The following is a 19146-nucleotide window of genomic DNA, read 5'->3' as shown; positions in this document are numbered from 1 at the left end:
GCTTGTCTTTGTGTTTGAGACAGGGGGTCTCACTATGTAGCCTGGACTGGCTTCAGACTCTCAATTCTCCTAAAAATTATGAGATTACAGGCTTGTTCCACCACATCTGGAATGAGTGTGTGCTTCTCACTGCATATGTGCCCTTGGAGACTTAGCCCATGATGAACAGGGGAACTTCACTAGCTCTCAGGGAGAGATAAGGTTCAACTCCAGTCAACCCTCGAGATGCTGCTTCAGGGAGAAGTAGAATAGTTATCTCTCAGCCCCAAATTGAGGGTAGGAACTTAAATCAGATGTCATAGGCTGGTGAGCTTCAAGAATCAGGAGGGCATGTGTAATTTATAATAGGTTAAACTACACATGCAAATTGTATTCAGAGTTTCTGACAAAGAAGCCACAGCTGCCTTTGTGTGTTATACTCAATGTGAACAAAGTCCTGGGCTAAAGTGATTTCTTTAGGGGCACTCATCAGTTAATGGTGTGGGAAGCCACATGTGCCGTTGCTGAGTGGCACTGACTACTGCTGGCCACCACACATAAGATTGGACAAACAACCAATGTGTACATATGCAGGAAAGTTTTTTGCAAAAACACTGCCTGGCCCAGGCATGATAATGAGGTTCTGTAAGGCACTAAGAGAGTAACCAATGGGATGTGAGACGTGCAAATGAGATATGATAATGAGGTTCTGTAAGGTACTAAGAGAGTAGCCAATCGGATATGAGACATGCAAATGAGATATGATAATGAGGCTCTGTGAGGTACTGAGAGAGAGTAGCCAATCAGATGAGGAACATGCAAATGAGGCTTAGTGCATAACCAATCCGGGTATGAGACACGCCTCTCCTAGGCCTATAAAAGCAGCACCAGTTCTGGGCTCGAAGTCTTTTCGCCTCTGCAATCAAGCTCTCCCAATAAACGTGTGCAGAAGGATCCTGTTGCAGCGTTGTTCTTGCTGGTCGAGCGCGCGCAAGATAATGGCAGAAATGGAACTGGCCTTTTGGCCTCTTCAGAAGAGTCCAGTCTCAGGACTATTGTCAAGAGTACCCGACAAACTGAGGAAATCGGCCAAACACCTTCCAAACCCCAAGAATGATCTTTCCAACGTAAAGCAATGTCCTTTGCCCTGAAATCAGAAACAGGATTCCTCCTGGTCCATACATAGACTGCCTGGTTAAAAGCGTTTGTGTTGGCGGGGAGGTCCTGTATGTCTGTCTGTTTGTCTGAAGAGCAGAACAAAACTCTAGAAGGAGAATTCTTTTCCCTGTCTCCCCTTCTGGAAAGCCTCCCAGAGTTTTTACAGCCAATTGAGAAAAGGTGCCAGAGACAAAGAGACTCATATCTGACCCTTCTTTGTCTCTCTGGCCAAGTCTGAAGAGGTGAGAGCATGCTGTCTGGGTTCACAGGCCTGAAAAAGATCCCTTTTGAATTTCAGTGGAAAAATCCCAATTCTGTTATAGGCAGAGCACAAAATAAGCTCCTTTTGTAGCTTTGTCAAGAAAAGGCTGGCTAACAAGCCTGCATGCAGTGGGCCTGTAAAGGAGAGAGAGTGAGACAGAAAGAGAGAGAGACAGAGACAGAGACAGAGACAGAGACAGAGAGACAGGGAGACAGAGAGAAACAGAGAGAGAGAAGAGGAGAGAGAGAAACTGAGCCAGGGAGATAGAAAGACAGAGAGACAGAGAAATGAAGCAGAGTGAGAGAATGGAAGCAGGTATAAGTTGTATTCCTCTATTTGTAATCCAGGGAGACACTCAAGAATTATGTAGAGGAATTGACTGTCAGAGGAATTCTGACTGTCAGAGGAATTCTAGACCAGGGTGCAGGGTGGGAGTCAGGCTAGCACAGAAGACCTCTGAGAGGGTGGGACAGAAAGCCAAAGAAAAGGTAGATAGGGAGTGGCCAGGTGTAGACCAGTCTCTTCACCTGAAAAGTAAAAATTCTACTGTAAGGCCGAAGAACAAAGGCTGGTTTTGCCTTTACAGCACGCAGGCTCCCCTGTTCCGGCGTGGAAGCAGCTGTAGACAGTGTGGAAAGGAACGAGGGTGGCTGCACTCCAAAAACCTTTATTAAAATCTTTGCCAGCAGGGACACTTGAGTTTTATATAATTTTCACATGCTGTAAAATAGTCTTCTTTAGTTTTTTTTTCAACCTTTAAAAACTGTAAGAGCCACTCTTGCTTGTGTTTTAAGACTATCCTTGCCAAGGTTTATGGGACCCTGTGGAGACCATTCTCAAACAATGATGATAAACACAGGCTGTCTTAAACCCTTGTTGCCAGGGCTGGGACCAAAAAAACAAACAAACAAACAAACAAACAAACAAGACACTTGAGAAGCCCAGCATTCAAAATTTAAGGAGGCAGTCACTGGAGAGTATAAGGTTGCCACATGTGAGGCCTCCTTAAGTTTTGCACCCTGGACACCTTACATGATTCACCACAGTTCTAGGTTATGTGGCACCTGTGCATGACAGAGTATTTTTATCATGAAGCAATGACCTCCACCCAAGCTGTTATGATGCCCTTCTGGTGGCGTGCCAGAAGGGCACATTCAAACTATGACTTCCCAAACATCCTTCTGGGAAACACAACTTGTTTAACGAGAAAAGTAATCTGTGTAATAAAAATTCGTGAGGGTGAATGGGGAGAGGAGACTGCAAAGCGGTGCAAACTGCCCTTGAGGGTCATCTAGGGTGCAAGTAAGATTCTGGAGAACGACTCACAATAAAAACTGCTGCTTGTGGAGCGACATGAGGAAGATTAAGAAGGAGGAGAAATAAACTGGTGTCTAAAGGAAATATTTATCAAGTTCCACGGGTATTAACGTTATGAGCCATCTTTGCCATGTTCTATATATATATATATGAATATATATATGAACATATATATATAAATATATATACCCATATATATTATCATATAGCTGGTTTTATATGTCAACTTGACACAAGCTGGAGTTATCACAGAGAAAGGAGCCTCCCTTGAGGAAATGCCTCCATGAGATCCAGCTGTAAGATATTTTCTCAATTAGTGATGGAGGGGAGGTTCCTTGTGGGTGGTGCCATCTCTGGGCTAGTGATCTTGGGTTCTATAAGAAAGACAGCTGAGCAAGCCAGGGAAAGCAAACCAGTAAGTAACATCTTTCCATGGCCTCTGCATCAGCTCCTGCTTCCTGACTGCTTGAGTTCCAGTCCTGACTTCCTTTGGTGATGAACAGCAATGTGAATGTGTAAGCTGAATAAACCCTTTCCTCCCCAACTTGCTTCTTGGTCATGATGTTTGTGCAGGAATACAAACCCTGACTAAGACACTGATCATGGACTTATGTCTAGAATATATAAAAGAACTCAAAATGAAAGACAACTCAATTTTAAAATGGACAAAAGAGACCAGGGTTGTTTAGTAGTTGAGTACTTGTCTGATATGTGTGGGATCCTGGGTTCAGTTCCAGGATTTGACTAGAAATTTCTCCATAAAAATGCAAAAGGCTAACAAGCACATGAGGAAATGCTGGGAAGGAATAACTATCACAAAAACACAAATAAAAACTATAAGGAGACTATCACTTCATATCCAAGTAGGATGGCTACAAACAAAGACAGAGACAATCTCAAGGCCTGCTGGGGTCATAGAGACATCGGTGCATCATGCCTCACTGTGGGCATGAGGCAGATACTTGGAGGAACTGTCTGCTGACCCCTGAAAAGGTCAAACGTATAGGTATACGCACGTGCCACCACTCCTAGGTATACACTGACAAGAACCGGGAATGTTCGTTTTCACAAAAGCCTGTGTTTGAATGCTCACAGGGCTGAGATTACAGCTCAGTGCTAGAGCACCTTTCTGGCATGGAAAAAGCCATGAGTTCAATCCTTTACCCTTCAGAGAAAAAACAAGTACACAAAAGCATTACTCAGAGTCATAGCCTCAGAGCAGAAAAGGCTCGATGTTCAGCAACTAATGAGTGGATAAATAGATAAATACAATACAATACAATACAATGGCACAGTAACAAAAAAAAATCATGAAGCATTAATATGTGCTAGAGTGTTGATTGATCAAAAAATACTGAGGCAAGTGAATTAAGCCACCCCAAAAATATCATATACTCTGCAAGTCCAGGTGTATAAAAATCTACAATAGCGTATTCTATAGAGACAGGAAGAATGGTGGATGTATAGGATTAAGGAAGAGGCTAAGGCAGGTGGTGGTGATGCTAAAGGGCTTAGGGTTTCTCTTAGGGCATGAGAGTGTTCCAGACTGACTGGTGAAGGTGCAATCATCTTTGAATATAAGTGGGTAAACTGTATCTCAACAAAGCTGTATAAAAAGAGAAGACATCGAGCACCCTTGCGCCAACCAAGGAGATAAGGTTTTGTGCTTCAGAAGAGAAGGGGCACTTCCTATTCCTGAGAGACCTGCAGCTCTTGGTGTTGCTGAAGGCTGAGAAGGGTTTTTGCTGAGCTTTCTGAGGGTTTGAGTGGCTAGAGTTTACACAAGGGAAGGGGTTAGAGTTTAGGCAGGGACCTAGGATAAGGGTCAGGACTTTGCCTTCTTGAGGTCTTCATGTATCCAGACCACCAAAGAGAGCATCATGTGGGTTTCTTGAAGCCTTGAAGAGCTGGAGCATGAGTCAGCTCTCTGACTCTGAGAACAGTTTTTCAGGGAAGAACGAGCCACCAGTGTGTCATGGAGGGCAGAAGATAGTCACACCCAGCCCTGCAATGATGCTTCAAGTCCCTGAATGCTGAATCATTTGGTCACCAGGACGGAAGCCTCCCCACCACCCTAAGATGTCTCTGAACCTCACTGTCTGCTGTCTGTATGTTCCCCAAGAGGGAAACTCCTTCTGCTCATGACTATGGCAATCAATCCATGGTATCCCAAGGTCCCAGCCAACAAAGTGCAGGGCAAGGATGAGACCAGGCCATCACCTGATGGCATGTCCTTCCTTGCCCACTGGCTCAGATCATTTCCAGGCTACATACAAATGGCCATTCCAAGAGATGGCTCTATGAAGCTGAGATCTCCATTTATGTAGGACAACTGTAGCAAAGAAGGGAAAGTCCTAAGGCTGATCCTGCCCCAGCATCATAAGAGTAGCAGAAATACATACCAGACTCTCAAAGCAGAGTCCATGTGGAAGGTTTTTACTCCACCTTTTATCAGAACCTAGCCAAAGAGAGTAACTACAGAGATAAGGAAATAGATGCAAGGTGAGTAGTTCCATCCTCCCCAGGCTGGCCTCAGACAACTCAGCACTGGTGTACTAACTATAACTGCATGTATGGGGCTAGTGGAACCGGCTCTTTCTCACACATACAACAATCAGCAGGAAAGGATAACTTCCTCCTAACCCCATGTCATAAATGCTGTTGAAGCTTCAGTAGAGGAAGAAGCCACCAGGGAGCTTCCAGCTTGGTCTAAGCACCCGAAGAAATTGTAATCATTTCATTGATCAAATTGTCACTGATCGGGGCTGGTGAGACGGCTGAGTGGGTAAGAGCACCCGACTGCTCTTCCGAAGGTCCGGAGTTCAAATCCCAGCAACCACATGGTGGCTCACAACCATCCGTAATGAGATCTGACTCCCTCTTCTGGAGTGTCTGAAGACAGCTACAGTGTACTTACATATAATAAATAAATCTTTAAAAAAAAAAAAATTGTCACTGATCTCCGGGGTAACCAAATGCTCAAAGCAGAAAATAAGGCCTTTTTGCTACTTCAAAGGCTGGACAGTGAGGTTCAAATGATCGGGTCCTTTATAAGAGTTACATCTTTAGCTTAGAACATGAGTTTACCAGCAGTGAGTCACACATCAGAGGAGTTAGCTTTTTCCTAAGGTTTGGTTTAGCTCCATTTGAAAATACCTCAGTGGTGGACTGCTTGCCTAGCAAGCAGGGGCCATAAGTTCAATTCCCAGTATACATACACACCCTTTTTCCCTTCCTCCTTCACTTCCTCCCTCTCTCCTTCCCTCCCTCTCTCCCTCTCTTCTTCCCTCCCTCTCTTCCTCCAACACTATTATCTCAACAAATGTATTACTGCTCAATTGCTCATTGCCTCTTAAGTTTAGCATTCTGTGCTTGGCAATAAAGAACCAACATTTTAGGAAGAGATGGGGCAACTGGTTGTGACTACCCTTTTTACTTACAGTTTTTCTAATCAGATTTTAAAACTTGGGTGGTTTTCCTTTATAAAATCTTCTTAAATTATCCCCTATTCAATTCAGTATGAATCTTCTCTGGTTTGCCGTATGTATTCATGTAGAGTGACCCCTCTATGGATCAAAGAAGGGAAATCCTGGAGGTTCTAGCATGAGAGCTGGTGATGTTTCTGTCTTGGCTGCCCAGATCTCTTTCCACCACTACTGAGTAGAGCTAGGCTAACATAGGCAACTTTGTCAAAACAAAAACTAGCGCTTTCTGTGCTTGAATCCACCTGAAAGATAACAAGGCTTTTGAACACAAGATTTAGCCAGGGAGAGAATTCTAAAACCAAAACAAAGAGGCTGAAGAGATGGCTCAGCAAAGGTCTTGAGTTCAATTCCCAATGTGGCGACTCACAACCATCTACAGTGGGGTCAGATGCTCTCTTCTGGCCTGCAGGTGTACATGCAGATAGATGATACAGACATAAAATAAATAAATCTTAAAATACTATTTAAAAACAACAACAACAACAAAAAGGAAAAACACCCTTAGTCAAATGTTTAACCTGCAGACTTTATCCACTTGCCTAACTCTCCTTTGTCGAGCCAATAGATTTAGAGCGAGAGGGAGTATGTACGTGGGAGGGGGGGCTTTAATGTTTTACAAGCAGGAGTAGGCTAACAATCTGGTTAGTCAGCAAGCATGAATCCTCGTTAATGTCTTCATCCAAACCCATTCTCTCCACACAGCTGTGAAAATATAAATTCACTGGGCTGTTCTGACCAACACACCCAGAAACAAAAAAATATGATGCCAAAGAACTAATTAAATGAATAACACATGCCAGCAATGCAGCGGAAGAACTGTTTGAGCAACATGGCCGAGGTAATACAGTTGTTCTTTGGACAGCCACGGAAACTCAAAACTTCAGGTATTCAAGTCGTTTATATAAAATTGGTTAATATGTGCATGCTACACCCCTGCATACACTTTTAACCACCGCTAGGTTACTAACATAATGTAAATGCAACTAACATGATGTAAATGCTTTGTAAATAGTTACTGTGCTGTGCTATGTTGCGTGGGGAATAATGACCAGAAAACACAGCTGTATATGCTAATAAGAGGTGTGTGTGCTTGTGTGTGTTACTTGGAACTAAACCTAAGGCCTCTAACATTCTAGGCAAACTCCACACCACTAAGCTATATCCTCAGGCTTTTCTTGTATTTATTTTGACATGGGGTCTCACAATGTGGCCCTGACCAAGTAATAGTTCTGCCTCAGGCTCCTAAGTAATTGAGATTATAGATCTATGGCGTCAGGCCTGTTTAAATATTTGTGGGTAGGAGGGAGGCAGTAGTTACTGGAATTTAAACTCCGGGCTGTATGTGTAATAGGCAAGCTCTCTATCACCACACTACAGTACTAGAAATTTTGTTTTCCAAATACTTTCAATTTGTATCACATAGACGTCAATGAACGCAAAGACTGCAGATATGGAGTCATCTGAACATTAGAATTTATACTGCTATAAATTTCCCTGAGAGGCCACCAAAGAGAAGGACCAGGTGAGAATGAGTCCACAACCAAGTAAGAAGCTCAAGGTCGGGAGGACAGAAGCACTCTCTGCTTTCAGCACTGTGCCGAGGATAGCATCTCACAGCAGAGTGGCCTACAATGGCACCTTTATGCCTGGTTCCCTTGAAAGGTAATTAGGACCTGTCAATCACTTATGGATTCCAAGCCATGATTTAAATGTGGATCATCTCTAGGGTCTGTTTCCAACCATGTCATAGTCCTTGTTTTCTATGCATTTGGAACTATGTTTGCATTATATAGACAAAAGAGCACAGGGTTCTTACAGCCTGGCTGAGCAGCCAGGCAGAATACACATGAAGAAATTGAAAAACAGAATGGGAGTGTATGACTGGGATACCGCTGGGGTACCACATCCTCAGATGAAAGGCATAATTCACAAGACCCAAGGCAAGTGAATATATTTCAGCTGTGCTAATTTTGCTAAGCATTTCACCAGACTCTAAAGGACAAATGTGAAGAGGAGGCTATACTTTAGGGAACACCCATGACTTTCAGACAGTGTGGCAAAAAAGAAAAAAAGAAAAAAGAAAAAAAAAGAAAGAAAGAAAAAGAGCCAGCCCATGCCCACCTATACCATAAGTGCCAATAAAAATGCTCACAGCGTCCAGGAGGGCAGCTGACACAAAGGGAAGAGACATTCCTGAGCCCCACTCTAGCTGAGCTGTGGTGACCGCCCCTAGCCTCAAGGGACAAAGCAGGGAGGAGACAGTTTGGTTTCTTTCAACTGTAAATTAACCAGTCCAGGGCCTGACCAGTGAAGGCTTTAGAAGGTGCTGCCCCACAGCCTCAGGGTTGGGGGAGCCAGAAGGAAGCATAGTCAATCTGATAATCAATCTAAAACTCTCAGCCAACACTAACTTCCTCGGAAGCTTCCTTTAGGTTAATAAAGAAGTGTGAAAAACTGAAATGTGAGCGTTCTAGAAACAACTTCCCAGAGAGAATCGCTGAAGGAAGCAGGAATGTTTAGCAAGGATAGAAGATAGGTGATAGGTGATAGGGCTGGTGGTGCAATCCGGTAATCCCAGCACTTGTTAGAAACAGAAAATCCGGAGTTCAAAGCCATCATTGGCTATGTAGTAAATTAAGGACCAGCCTGGACTACATGAGACTCTTCACAAGAAAGAAAAGAAGAAAAAGAAACAACGAAAAGGCGAAGTATATAGTGATGTCTTCAGCAGTGCAGATCAGTCCAGAGAAGGTCACCTGGGTGTGTAACGGTTAAAGAGAGAAAACCAACCATGTAAAACATTCAGAGGACCCGGAAACTTGGATGGGAATTAAAAAAAAAAGACTATTCTCATTCATCTTAGGTAGAAATTTAGCATTTCTTTAATTGTGAACTTTTACAACAAAGTTAGATAGAAGCAGAAGTAACTGATTGTGTCACCAATAAAAATAACACAGATTTTTCACATCATGTCATGGTCATTCATGGTGGATATCTTACAATATTATGCCTATTTAGGGCGAATGGTTGCCTCTATTTGACTAGATTAGAGGAATTTCCTAAATCAAGAGGCTATCACATTCCTAGGTAGCAATGAGCAGTATGGTAAGAAAGATGCACTTAAATTACCATCTCACAGCTTCAAAATCATCTTGTGTCTCATGAATGCAAATCAACATAATTTTCTCCTTTACTGATGTTTGCCATTGCATTTGGTGCATTTAAAGTGTTATTTTACATCCGTAGACTTCATTGAAGAGGTACGTACACAGCACACTCACCCCCAAAAATAAATAAATAAGTCTAAGGGAGAAGAGAGGAAAGACGGACTTAAGCTCCTTCAGGACAGTAAAACTAAAGGCCACAGTGGACCACAAAACACAAAAAAGACTTGGGAATGCCTCGCCAAAGCTAATAGACAAAGCCATTTTTCTGTCATCAGAAAATCTCTAATTTCTCCACTCCCTACATAGGCCTCTGTGTATTGCATGGCCTATATTGCTGCAGAGTCAACTCAGACTTGAGACCTATGAATTGTAATATCTAAATCCCAATAATTACAAATGACTCCTGTAAGAATCATATTTTGACAGATCTTGCTTTATCTTGTCCATTAGTTACAGCAATATAAGTAATGAAAAATCATGTTTACTGAACTAATGGAAACAGGTCCATCTGTAATCTCAAAATTCAGGAGGATCGCAAGTTCAAGGACAAGCTAGGCCATGCACATAGCAAGTTCCAGGCCTATATCCGTATGACCCTCTATCCAAAACTCCTAAAGGAGGGTGAAGGAAAGGAAGAAAAATAAGACCAAAAAAGGTGATGGGAAGAAACCCAAACTCTTACCAGGCACCACTGGGCTTCAGACAGACGTTGGCTCCCACTTTGCCTTATGTCCATTGCTGACAGAGTTCCCATTACATTCCCACAAGGCCATAGGAGACCAGCTTTCTTCTGATCAACGTAATTCCAAGCAGCTGGCCCAATACAGCCAGAAGGCAGAGTTCTCATGATGGCTCTGGTCCCAGTATACACAGACTTCTTAACTTCCCTGTCATTTTTACAAAACCTTCGGACTAACAACGTGGACCGCTCCTTTTTGCTTTTAAAAAAATCGTCTACGTCTTCACAATTGTCAGAGAAATCCTCCAGAGGGTTCAGAAAAGTCTTGGCAGCAGGACCGTGAGCAAAGCCGTCCTCGCAAAAGCCACCACCTGAGCAGACCTCATCGGCCTTTGAGCAGGAGCTTTCGAAGCACAGGTATTCATCGCGCAGCGAGGTACAGTGCTCACACTGGACTTGCCCATTCTTACTTCCACAGGTTCTTGTCAACTCCACCAGTTTGCAAGCATACGCCATGCAATTTTTATTTTGCTGCCCCCCAGGAAGAGTAACACAATTTGCACAGTCATCCAAAATCAGGTTTTCTGACAGGGTATGAAAAGCATCCGACATTGTCCTGTCAGCTTCATAATGGAAGTGAAATACCGCCGTGTTGCGGTCAGAGTGAGGTCCGCTGGACTCCATGATCCTAGGCTGACTTCCCGCAGGGCTCACGTCCATGGGAGAGTCCTCCATCTCCAGTTGAATTCCAGGGAGCACCTTCCTTTCCAGGGGAGAAGGAATTCCAGGCTGCAAACACGGGTCTTCTGTGACAGAGTCACGGGCTTCACAAAGCTGGCTCCGGGGAAACTGGTGCTGGTGGCTTTGCACTAAACTGTTGCCGTTCATCGCGTGGTTTTCCGGGGAGTCCGGTGCGTTTTCCTCCCAGCCCTCTTCGTTGGAATTCTCATCGCAGACTAGTTCCCCCCTCGCTATTGAGAAGACCTTGGACAAATCACTTCTAGACGACTCTTCCTTATGTTTGTTCCACTGTGAGATGGTAGGAGGGATGAGCGCACCCTGCCTGCCAGCACGTGCCCGAGGAATCCCCGCATCTGAGACCTTTACACTCCTCTCTTCTGCCACCGACTGGGCAGAAGCCACTTTCCTTTGAGTCACAGGGATGAGGACAGAAGCGGCCATTTCTTCCGACGTCATCTTGACCACTGTCGTTCATTCAGCTACTCTTCTGTGTTCCCTTCCCTGGCGATCATGTCCAGACAACAGATAATCTCAGATAATTCCAGTCTTTGTGCGAAGCAAGCTTGACAGTTCCTTTCATTCAGGTATATTAAGCGCCAAAGAAAACTTTCCAGTTGTAATTTCCTACAAGAACAGTTTGTTTTACACCAGTATTTCAAAACAGCAGGTCCGTTTTCTTCTTTTCTCTGTTGCCCGAAGCTAATTTTTAGAAGGATTTGGTTCGGGATCACATTCTGCGACTTGTGGCTTATTGTTAATGTGCAGGGATTTAAAAATCCAGTTTGAGTGTTTTCTGTGCCCTGTAAGAAAAGAGGTAATGTCAAACATTATGGCATTAAATCGGTTTTCAAAATCGAGTTGATAATTTTAAGTTAATGAAAACTATAGGTCAATTCTGAGGAGAGAGTTTTGCAATCAAAAGTTAGTCTGAATATTTTAAGCATGTATCATTTTGGCTTGACAATACAGAACTTCTGCTTCCAGCAAAAACGGAGTACAAAAATCAGATTTATCCTAGTGGATTAAATAAAACCCAAGCAAGAAAAAAAGAAAAAATACTAGTTTTTACACGATAAAGAGTAAAAACAAAATGTTGATATCTGAAGCAAAATAAAAATAAAGTGAGAACAGTGTAAATAAATACCTGAGCTCACTGCTTAGAGAGTTTTCAGGCCCAAATAGAACCCAATAGTGTGTGCATGTGTCTGTGTGTGTGTGTGTGTATGTATGTATGTATGTATGTATGTATGTATGTATGTGTGTGTATGTATGTGTGTGTGTGTGTGTGTGTGTGTGTGTGTGTGTGTGTGTATGTAAAAGGGAAAAAGCTAGAACTTCAGAATGGCCAAAGGCACTAGGGACATAAGACAGGAGTTGCAAAGGTAAGACAATATATTCTCATCTGAAACAATTCAAGCAAGGAAAGAATAGAGTAAGAAAAAAAACTATTAAGCAGAATTCAGTAGCAAAGAAATGTCTTCAACAAATGAAGATGAAGTAAGACCTTTTTCAGACATGCAGAGCCAAAATAATTCTAGCAGGGTTGAACTACAGAAAGTAATAAAGGAAGACCTTTGTGCAGAAGAAAAATTCTACCTATAAAGGAATAGAAGGCCTAAATGTGTTGAATATGTGTGGTTTTTTTTTCATTTTTTAAATCGCTTAGCAAGATAATTCATCATTTAAAGCAAAAATGGTGACTGTGTGTTGTAGGATTTCTTATAAACATTGAAGTGAATTGTCTGGGCGGAACAAAGGTCAAGAGCAGGGACCTGGAACAGTAATCCGACAAGGTTATTTCTATAGGAATCATTATGTGGTTGTTTAAAGGCAGACTAAAGGTGTACACTCTGATCACTTAGAAGAAAAGCACACAATTAAAATCATTAATAATTACAAAACCAAAAGGTAAACAAAGAAGATATGAGACCCAAAAAAAAAAAAAAAAGGAAAGAAATTAACAGTGGATTTAAATATTCCAAAATGCATCTCTAGTCAACATTTCTGTCACAAAGTACACACTTAAAGAAAATATCTCTTTGGTTTCATTTTAGTAAGAAATTGTTCAGTAGAATATAAGTTGACATAAAAGACTTTGATTTATGAAGCTGTAGTATTTTAAATAGCTTAGCTAATTTAAAGGCTTCGTCCTTTTTCTTTAACTACATTGAACCTTTTCCTAGTGCTGCATATTATACTGTAGAGTAGACAGCCAGCACCTGCATGCAACCCTAACAGAGTCAAACAAATTCCCATGTGATGAGGGAGGAAACATGAGGAATTCTGGGAGTAAGTCATAGGGCTCTGGCTCAGCTGCTGCTGAGCCTCCTCCCCCCACCCCCTCACCCCCCCACTCCCCTACCCTCCCACCCCCTCACCCCCACAATGGCATGCGAGTGCATCATCTTAAGAAAGGCTCCTCTGGCCTCAGTCAAGGCTTCCAGTAATTACAGTGGCAGCCAGCATTTGCAACCTCATAAGAAACGCTCGGCCATCAGCAGTGGAGGCACACGCCTTTAATCCCAGGACTAGGGAGGCAGAGGCAGGCAGATCTCTGTGGGTTTGAGGCTAGCCTGGTCTACACAGTGAATTCTAGGACAGTCAGGGCTACATGAATAAACCCTGTCTTGAAAAATCAAAAGTGAGAGAAAGAGAGGAGAAAGGGAGGAGAAAGAGATAGACCCTGAATCATATAAGGCCTCTCCCAAATTCCTACCCAGTTATATGGAATACTATATGCGCGTTGTCTTTCACCATAAATTTTGTGGTATATTGCTGTATAGCAACAGATAATACAAGTAAATTCTGCTCTCTATACTTGGGAAACTGGACATCAAGGCCTAGAAAAGCTAAATCAAGGAATAGTGAAGGATTCAGATCTAAGAAGCCTGACTCCAGAAGTTTTCCTTAATCGCTGTGCTGTTTTCTCTAACATCCAGTCTGAGACCTCATGGTTTCAGGTTCTGTTGTTTATAGACACACACGGCTGCTGGGAGTAGCTTATCTTTTATTTGAGTTCGTTTCAGAAGGCTGGGGATTGCAGACAGGCCACTGAAGCAATGATCTTTGTTTTGCTTCCAGCTGTAGTCAGGAATGGGAAGCATCACGGGGGAACTGACTCCCTGGCCTTGGCTCCGTCTCAGGATAGTCCTTTTTTTTTTCCCCAACAAATGTTTACTGAGTGAAAATTAAATGAGGCAAGCATCTTGCCCTTGATTTCTTTATGAGCTAATAAATGACCAGTCAAGGTATGTTACAAACAGGGCTGAGGACACCAAAACACCTAAACCAGATGGTGGGCATGAGGCAAGATTAGTTTTCACAGTGGGCCTTCTGGCGATGGTAACTGGGCTGCATCACTTAAGACCGGGAGGAGTCAGCAAAGTGATGACGTGGAGTACACCTTCAGAGAAGAGCATTGTGAAGGGAAATACTGCACAAAAGCAGCCAAACACAGGGTGTGGAATCTTTGGATGACACTGTATAGTCAGGACATGAGTTTCCCTCCTGCAAAATAGAAGTAAAATTACCTTCAAAAATAAGATTGTGAATGAAATGCCTTGAAAGATACCAGGCGGTGCATCTATTATTCTATTCTGTGCACAAGAAAGAACAGTCAGAGCTCAGTGACTCTGCTGTGATGGTGGCATGGTGTTGACTTTACTCTCAATAAACAACTCACCAGGTCTGCCTAGGTTTTCTTTCTGTTTTATAACTGGAACCAACTCCTTAAAATATCAGTTTTATGTCCATCAATTGGTTATCATGCTTAAATTATCCTTTCTACCTTTATAATATTAGGAAGAAACATTTATGTTACATATGTCAAAAGTAGATAGCCAACAAACAACTATTGATTTCTATCTAGACCCTCTTGGGCAGCCCTGGATTGACTTTAAAAGAAGTAGTCAAATAACATGAGGATTAAAGTTACAAGTGAGCATTATGATATTGTCTAAACAACATTAGAACCTCCAAAATGTGGACCATACTCTAACAGCTTTGATAACCAAAAGGATGTAAAATAAGATGGATTGGTTTTCTTACATGGACATGCTTATGAGGGAGACTAGAAAAGGACCACCCCAGAAGAGTTCAAAGAATGTATGGCCTAAGGATATGTAATATCAGGGGAATATGTCAAGGCAGTATGTCTAAGCTAGAGAATTGTTGGGGGTAGACAGTGTGATTAGGAGAATGAATAACCACAAGACAGAGCTATGGAGATCCAAGCTGTGTTGGGAGTCATAGACAAAGCAGTAAGATAAGAAAAACAGATAAAAGGTAGAAGGAATTGGGGAGTGACTTGTGGGAAGCTTTTAGCATCAGAATAGGGGCACATCAGCCAAGAATAATGGTGTTAATGATTTTTTCATGGGCTAAAACAGGGGGTTGAAAACTCCAGCCTGAGGTCCAAAACTGGCCCGCCACCAGACTTTATAAATAAAGTTTTATTGCTGCGATGCAGTTACATCTGCTCATTTATGTCACATCTATGTCTGCTTTTACGTTATAACTGCGGAACTGGGGAGTTGTGACACAGACCACGTGTTACACAAAGCCAAAAATATTTACCATCTGGCCCTTTATAAAAAAGGTTCACCCACCCCGTGCCAGATAAATAATAAGATGATGAGTTTCATGCTTAGAGCCAGAAAATGAAGTGGGAGTCCTGACTGCTGTGTGTGCCTATCTGAAGTCTTAAGATGAATAAAGGCTAATTTCATATTGTCTCCAGAGGCAGGATAAGGGCCAAAGCATATGAATTATTAAGAAAGAAGTCTTCAGCCAACCTCGTAAAGATTTCCCTGTCTTGCAGAGTTGTTTAACAAAGGGGAAAACATCTTGAGTGGTGGTCTTCTTCAGATGTTACTGAAGGATTTCAATGGAGCAGCAACAGTCAGCATTGAGGAAGTCCAAAATATGCTGAAGAGATTGAGTGAATGGATGGCTGTCTATCACATTTAATTATAAAAATGATGGCTAATGCTCAACAGAACATGAACTATGTGTAAAACATGCTCAAACTGTAGTATGTATTATCTCATTTAAAATTTACATTAACACAGTATCACTTGGGTGACAGAGACTCCTACTCATGGTCCTCTCCCTCTCTGGAAATCTGTGCTTATGATTATTCTCAATAACATGATCTCTGAATTTCAGGGCAGGGTTATGGCTACCCCTTATATCTAAACGTGGCCATGTGACTATGTTACAGGTAATGAGATATAAGCAAAAGTGGTTTGCAACTTCTTATAAGTGTCCCTGAAGGTACAAGGGGCTCCCCGCCCCCACCTCTTATTCTTCTGTGCTACTCTGAAGAAAGACATCATGGCTGGATCTGAGACATCAACATGAGAATTTCATGAAGAATGTTACAGACTTGTATGAAAATGGCGTTACGAAAGCTAGCACCGTGTACAATTAATATATACACCAATAAATAAATAAATAAATAAATAAATAAATAAATAAGCCTTAGTTATCAGAAAACCGTTTTTGCACCTGTTCCAGTGTGCATAGTTCAGATGGTTCTTGACCGGAAGACCAGCAACGATTTGACAGATGGAGGATTTGAGCTGAGACTTTACAGAAAGACAGCAATTATTTATAGCCAAGGAGACTTTGCATAGAGGGAACAGCATACTTAACAACAGATAAGGGAGGGAGAATGCCCAGTGCAGAGCTGAGAGCTTGTCTGAGGTTCTCAGGAGAACATTTTATCCTGCCAATAACAGTGAAAGCTGCTTGTTAGATTTCACCATCATGAGAAAGAGGCGCTAAGGCAACCGTGAATGCTGGACTCAGGGTTTAACAGTTTCGCTTGCGTCTTTAAGCATAAAGGGTTTTACTGAGTTGTTCGAGGATCTGTGGATGACAGCCAGCCAACCAGGGGATGGTTGTTTACTTATACATTTTCTTCCCCCAGACCCACTATGCAAAGAGATTAAAGAAGGAATTTGTGCTCTCACGAGTCTGTCCTCTCTATCTCCCTGTCACACAGAAGTGGATGCTCACAGTCAGCTATTGGATGGGTCACACGGCCCCCAATGGAGGAGCTAGAGAAAGTACCCAAGGAGTTAAAGGGATCTGCAACCCTATAGGTGGAACAACATTATGAACTAACCAGTACCCCGGAGCTCTTGACTCTAGCTGCATATGTATCAAAAGATGGCCTAGTCGGCCATCACTGGAAAGAGAGGCCCATTGGACACGCAAACTTTATAAGCCCCAGTACAGGGGAACGCCAGGGCCAAAAAGGGGGAGTGGGTGGGTAGGGGAGTGGCGGTGAGTGGGTATGGGGGACTTTTGGTATAGCATTGGAAATGTAAATGAGCAAAATACCTAATAAAAAATGGAAAACAAACAAACAAAAACAAAAAACAAAAAAACTCCTACCTTTCAGAAAACTAAAAAGGAAAGCCACAGAAAGGGAGCGAGCTCTCAAAATAGATTTACCTGTAGAAGATCTTGTAGTCTGAATGTTTTTATCACTGTTTATTTATATATACATATGTGTTCTGATCAAAATCACTCACCACTTCCTCCCCTCTGAGTCCTCTGAGAACCAGCCCCCACATCTTCCTTCCAACTTCATGCATTTTTTTTTTTTAGCCCACAGAGTCTGGTTAGTGATGCTAGTGTGTGTATATATATATATGGTGCTGTCTACAAGAGCACGTGTAGGGCCACACCCTACAACTGTACCCCAGCAGCCACAAACCACTGCATAAATAATTTTCTAAGAACTGCTATAACTTGGGGCTGAAGAGATGGCTCGGTGATCAAGAGTGCTTGATGCCCTTCCAGAGGACCTGATCAGTTCCCAGCGTCTGTACCAGGCATCTCACATCTCCCTGTGACTCCAGCACGAGAGATGTCAGGACCTTCTCTGGCCTCCTTGGTTGCACCCACTGCCTTTCAGGTAATCAAGAGTTACATGAGTTAGTGACCGCTGTACTAGACAGGTTAGGTACACAGAACATATTGAAAATGGTATCAAGTTCTTCAGACCAGTGCTGTTGCAAACACACAAAGTTGAGCTGTGGAGATAGAATCTACCTGAGGGGCTAAGGGAGTGAAAATATAAAGTGGAAGGATTCCAAGTGGCATTCTCTCAGAAGCACTGAGAATACTTGACTGTTTTGTGTTTTGTTTGAGATATGGTCTCACTATGTGTACCAGGTGGTCCTCCATCTGCAGCGGTCTTCCATCTACAGTAGTCCTCCATCTCCAGCAGTCCTCCATCTGCAACAGTTCTCTTACCTCAAGGCTCCCAAGATGCTTAGAATTCAGTTATGAGTCACTACACTCAGCTTAAAATTTTCTCCGTTCTGATTAATGCAGAAGCCACACATAGTTCCCAATTCTCTGCCATCTCTGAGGGTCACAAACTGCATTTCCATTCTGCTTGCTCGTTCAGCAGTCGGACTTTGAATGGTGTCTCAGTTACTATTTTACTGCTTGCATAAACATCATGACCTATACAATTTATAGAAGAAATCATTAATTAGGGGCTTGCTTATAGCGTCAAAGGGTGAGTCCATGACCATCATAGCAGGGAGCGCTATGGTGACCATAGCAGATGGAAGACCACTGCAGCAAGCAGGCAGGCATGATGCTGGAGCAGGAACTAAGAACTTACATCCTGATCCACAAGTTGGAGACAGAAAAAGAGAAAGACTAGGCCTGGCCTAGATATTTGAAACCTCAAAGCCCACTCCCAGTGACATGCCTCCCCTAACTAGGCCACACCCCCTAGTCCTTCCCGAAATAGTCCCATCAACTAGGAACCACGCATTCAAATACATGAGCCTATGGAGGCCATTCTTGTTCAAACCACCAGAAACAGCAAGCAACCTGTTCAACTACATGATATACTCCTGAAATTTTTAAAGACTCACACACACAACAGGCTTCAGAGCCTGCCTCTACCACTTGCTTAACATACAAGTCTTGGACAGCTCAGACTCCCCTAAGCCTTGGTGTGTTCATCTGTAAAATAGGGGGAAAATTGTTCCTCATGTAACCCTCAAAAAAAAATTAGTATCCTTTCTTCTCATCATGATGATCACTTTCTGGAGTTATCACATGCATCCTGACATGGAGTCATGTCTATTTTACTTAAATAATTCTCTAGCACTGTAATTAAAAGGCTCAGTAAAAAGTTGCTCACTTACTGCTGTGTGTAGATCATTCATTTGCTAAGATGTAATCATTGTCCTTAACCTATACAGTAGGGCAACCAAATTATTCTGAAAGTTCTATGGGTTTGTTCAGTGACTAGCACATTATAAGGTCCCACACCAGCTGAAAAGAAGGGGCATAATCCCTGTGTACAGGACAATCTTAAGT

General features: G+C 42.6%; 1 protein-coding gene across 5 annotated transcripts in view; it reads right to left on the bottom strand.

The window, feature by feature from the left end:
* Positions 1-19146, bottom strand: part of Plce1 (phospholipase C, epsilon 1) — a 304072-nt gene that overhangs the window by 249603 nt on the left and 35323 nt on the right. For 4 of the 5 annotated variants that reach the window (XM_006527394.3, XM_011247380.2, XM_011247379.2 and 1 more), the window contains one exon: positions 10051-11588. In XM_006527394.3, the coding sequence (XP_006527457.1) occupies positions 10051-11244 (1194 nt within the window). In that variant the 5' untranslated portion in view covers positions 11245-11588. Of the gene's footprint in view, positions 1-10050; positions 11589-19146 lie in introns of those variants that run through there. The other variant, NM_019588.2, reaches the window with a different exon arrangement.

This window comes from Mus musculus, chromosome 19 (assembly GCF_000001635.26).
Source record: "Mus musculus strain C57BL/6J chromosome 19, GRCm38.p6 C57BL/6J".
NCBI lineage: Eukaryota > Metazoa > Chordata > Mammalia > Rodentia > Muridae > Mus > Mus musculus.
This window is presented reverse-complemented; position numbering and strand designations above follow the sequence as displayed.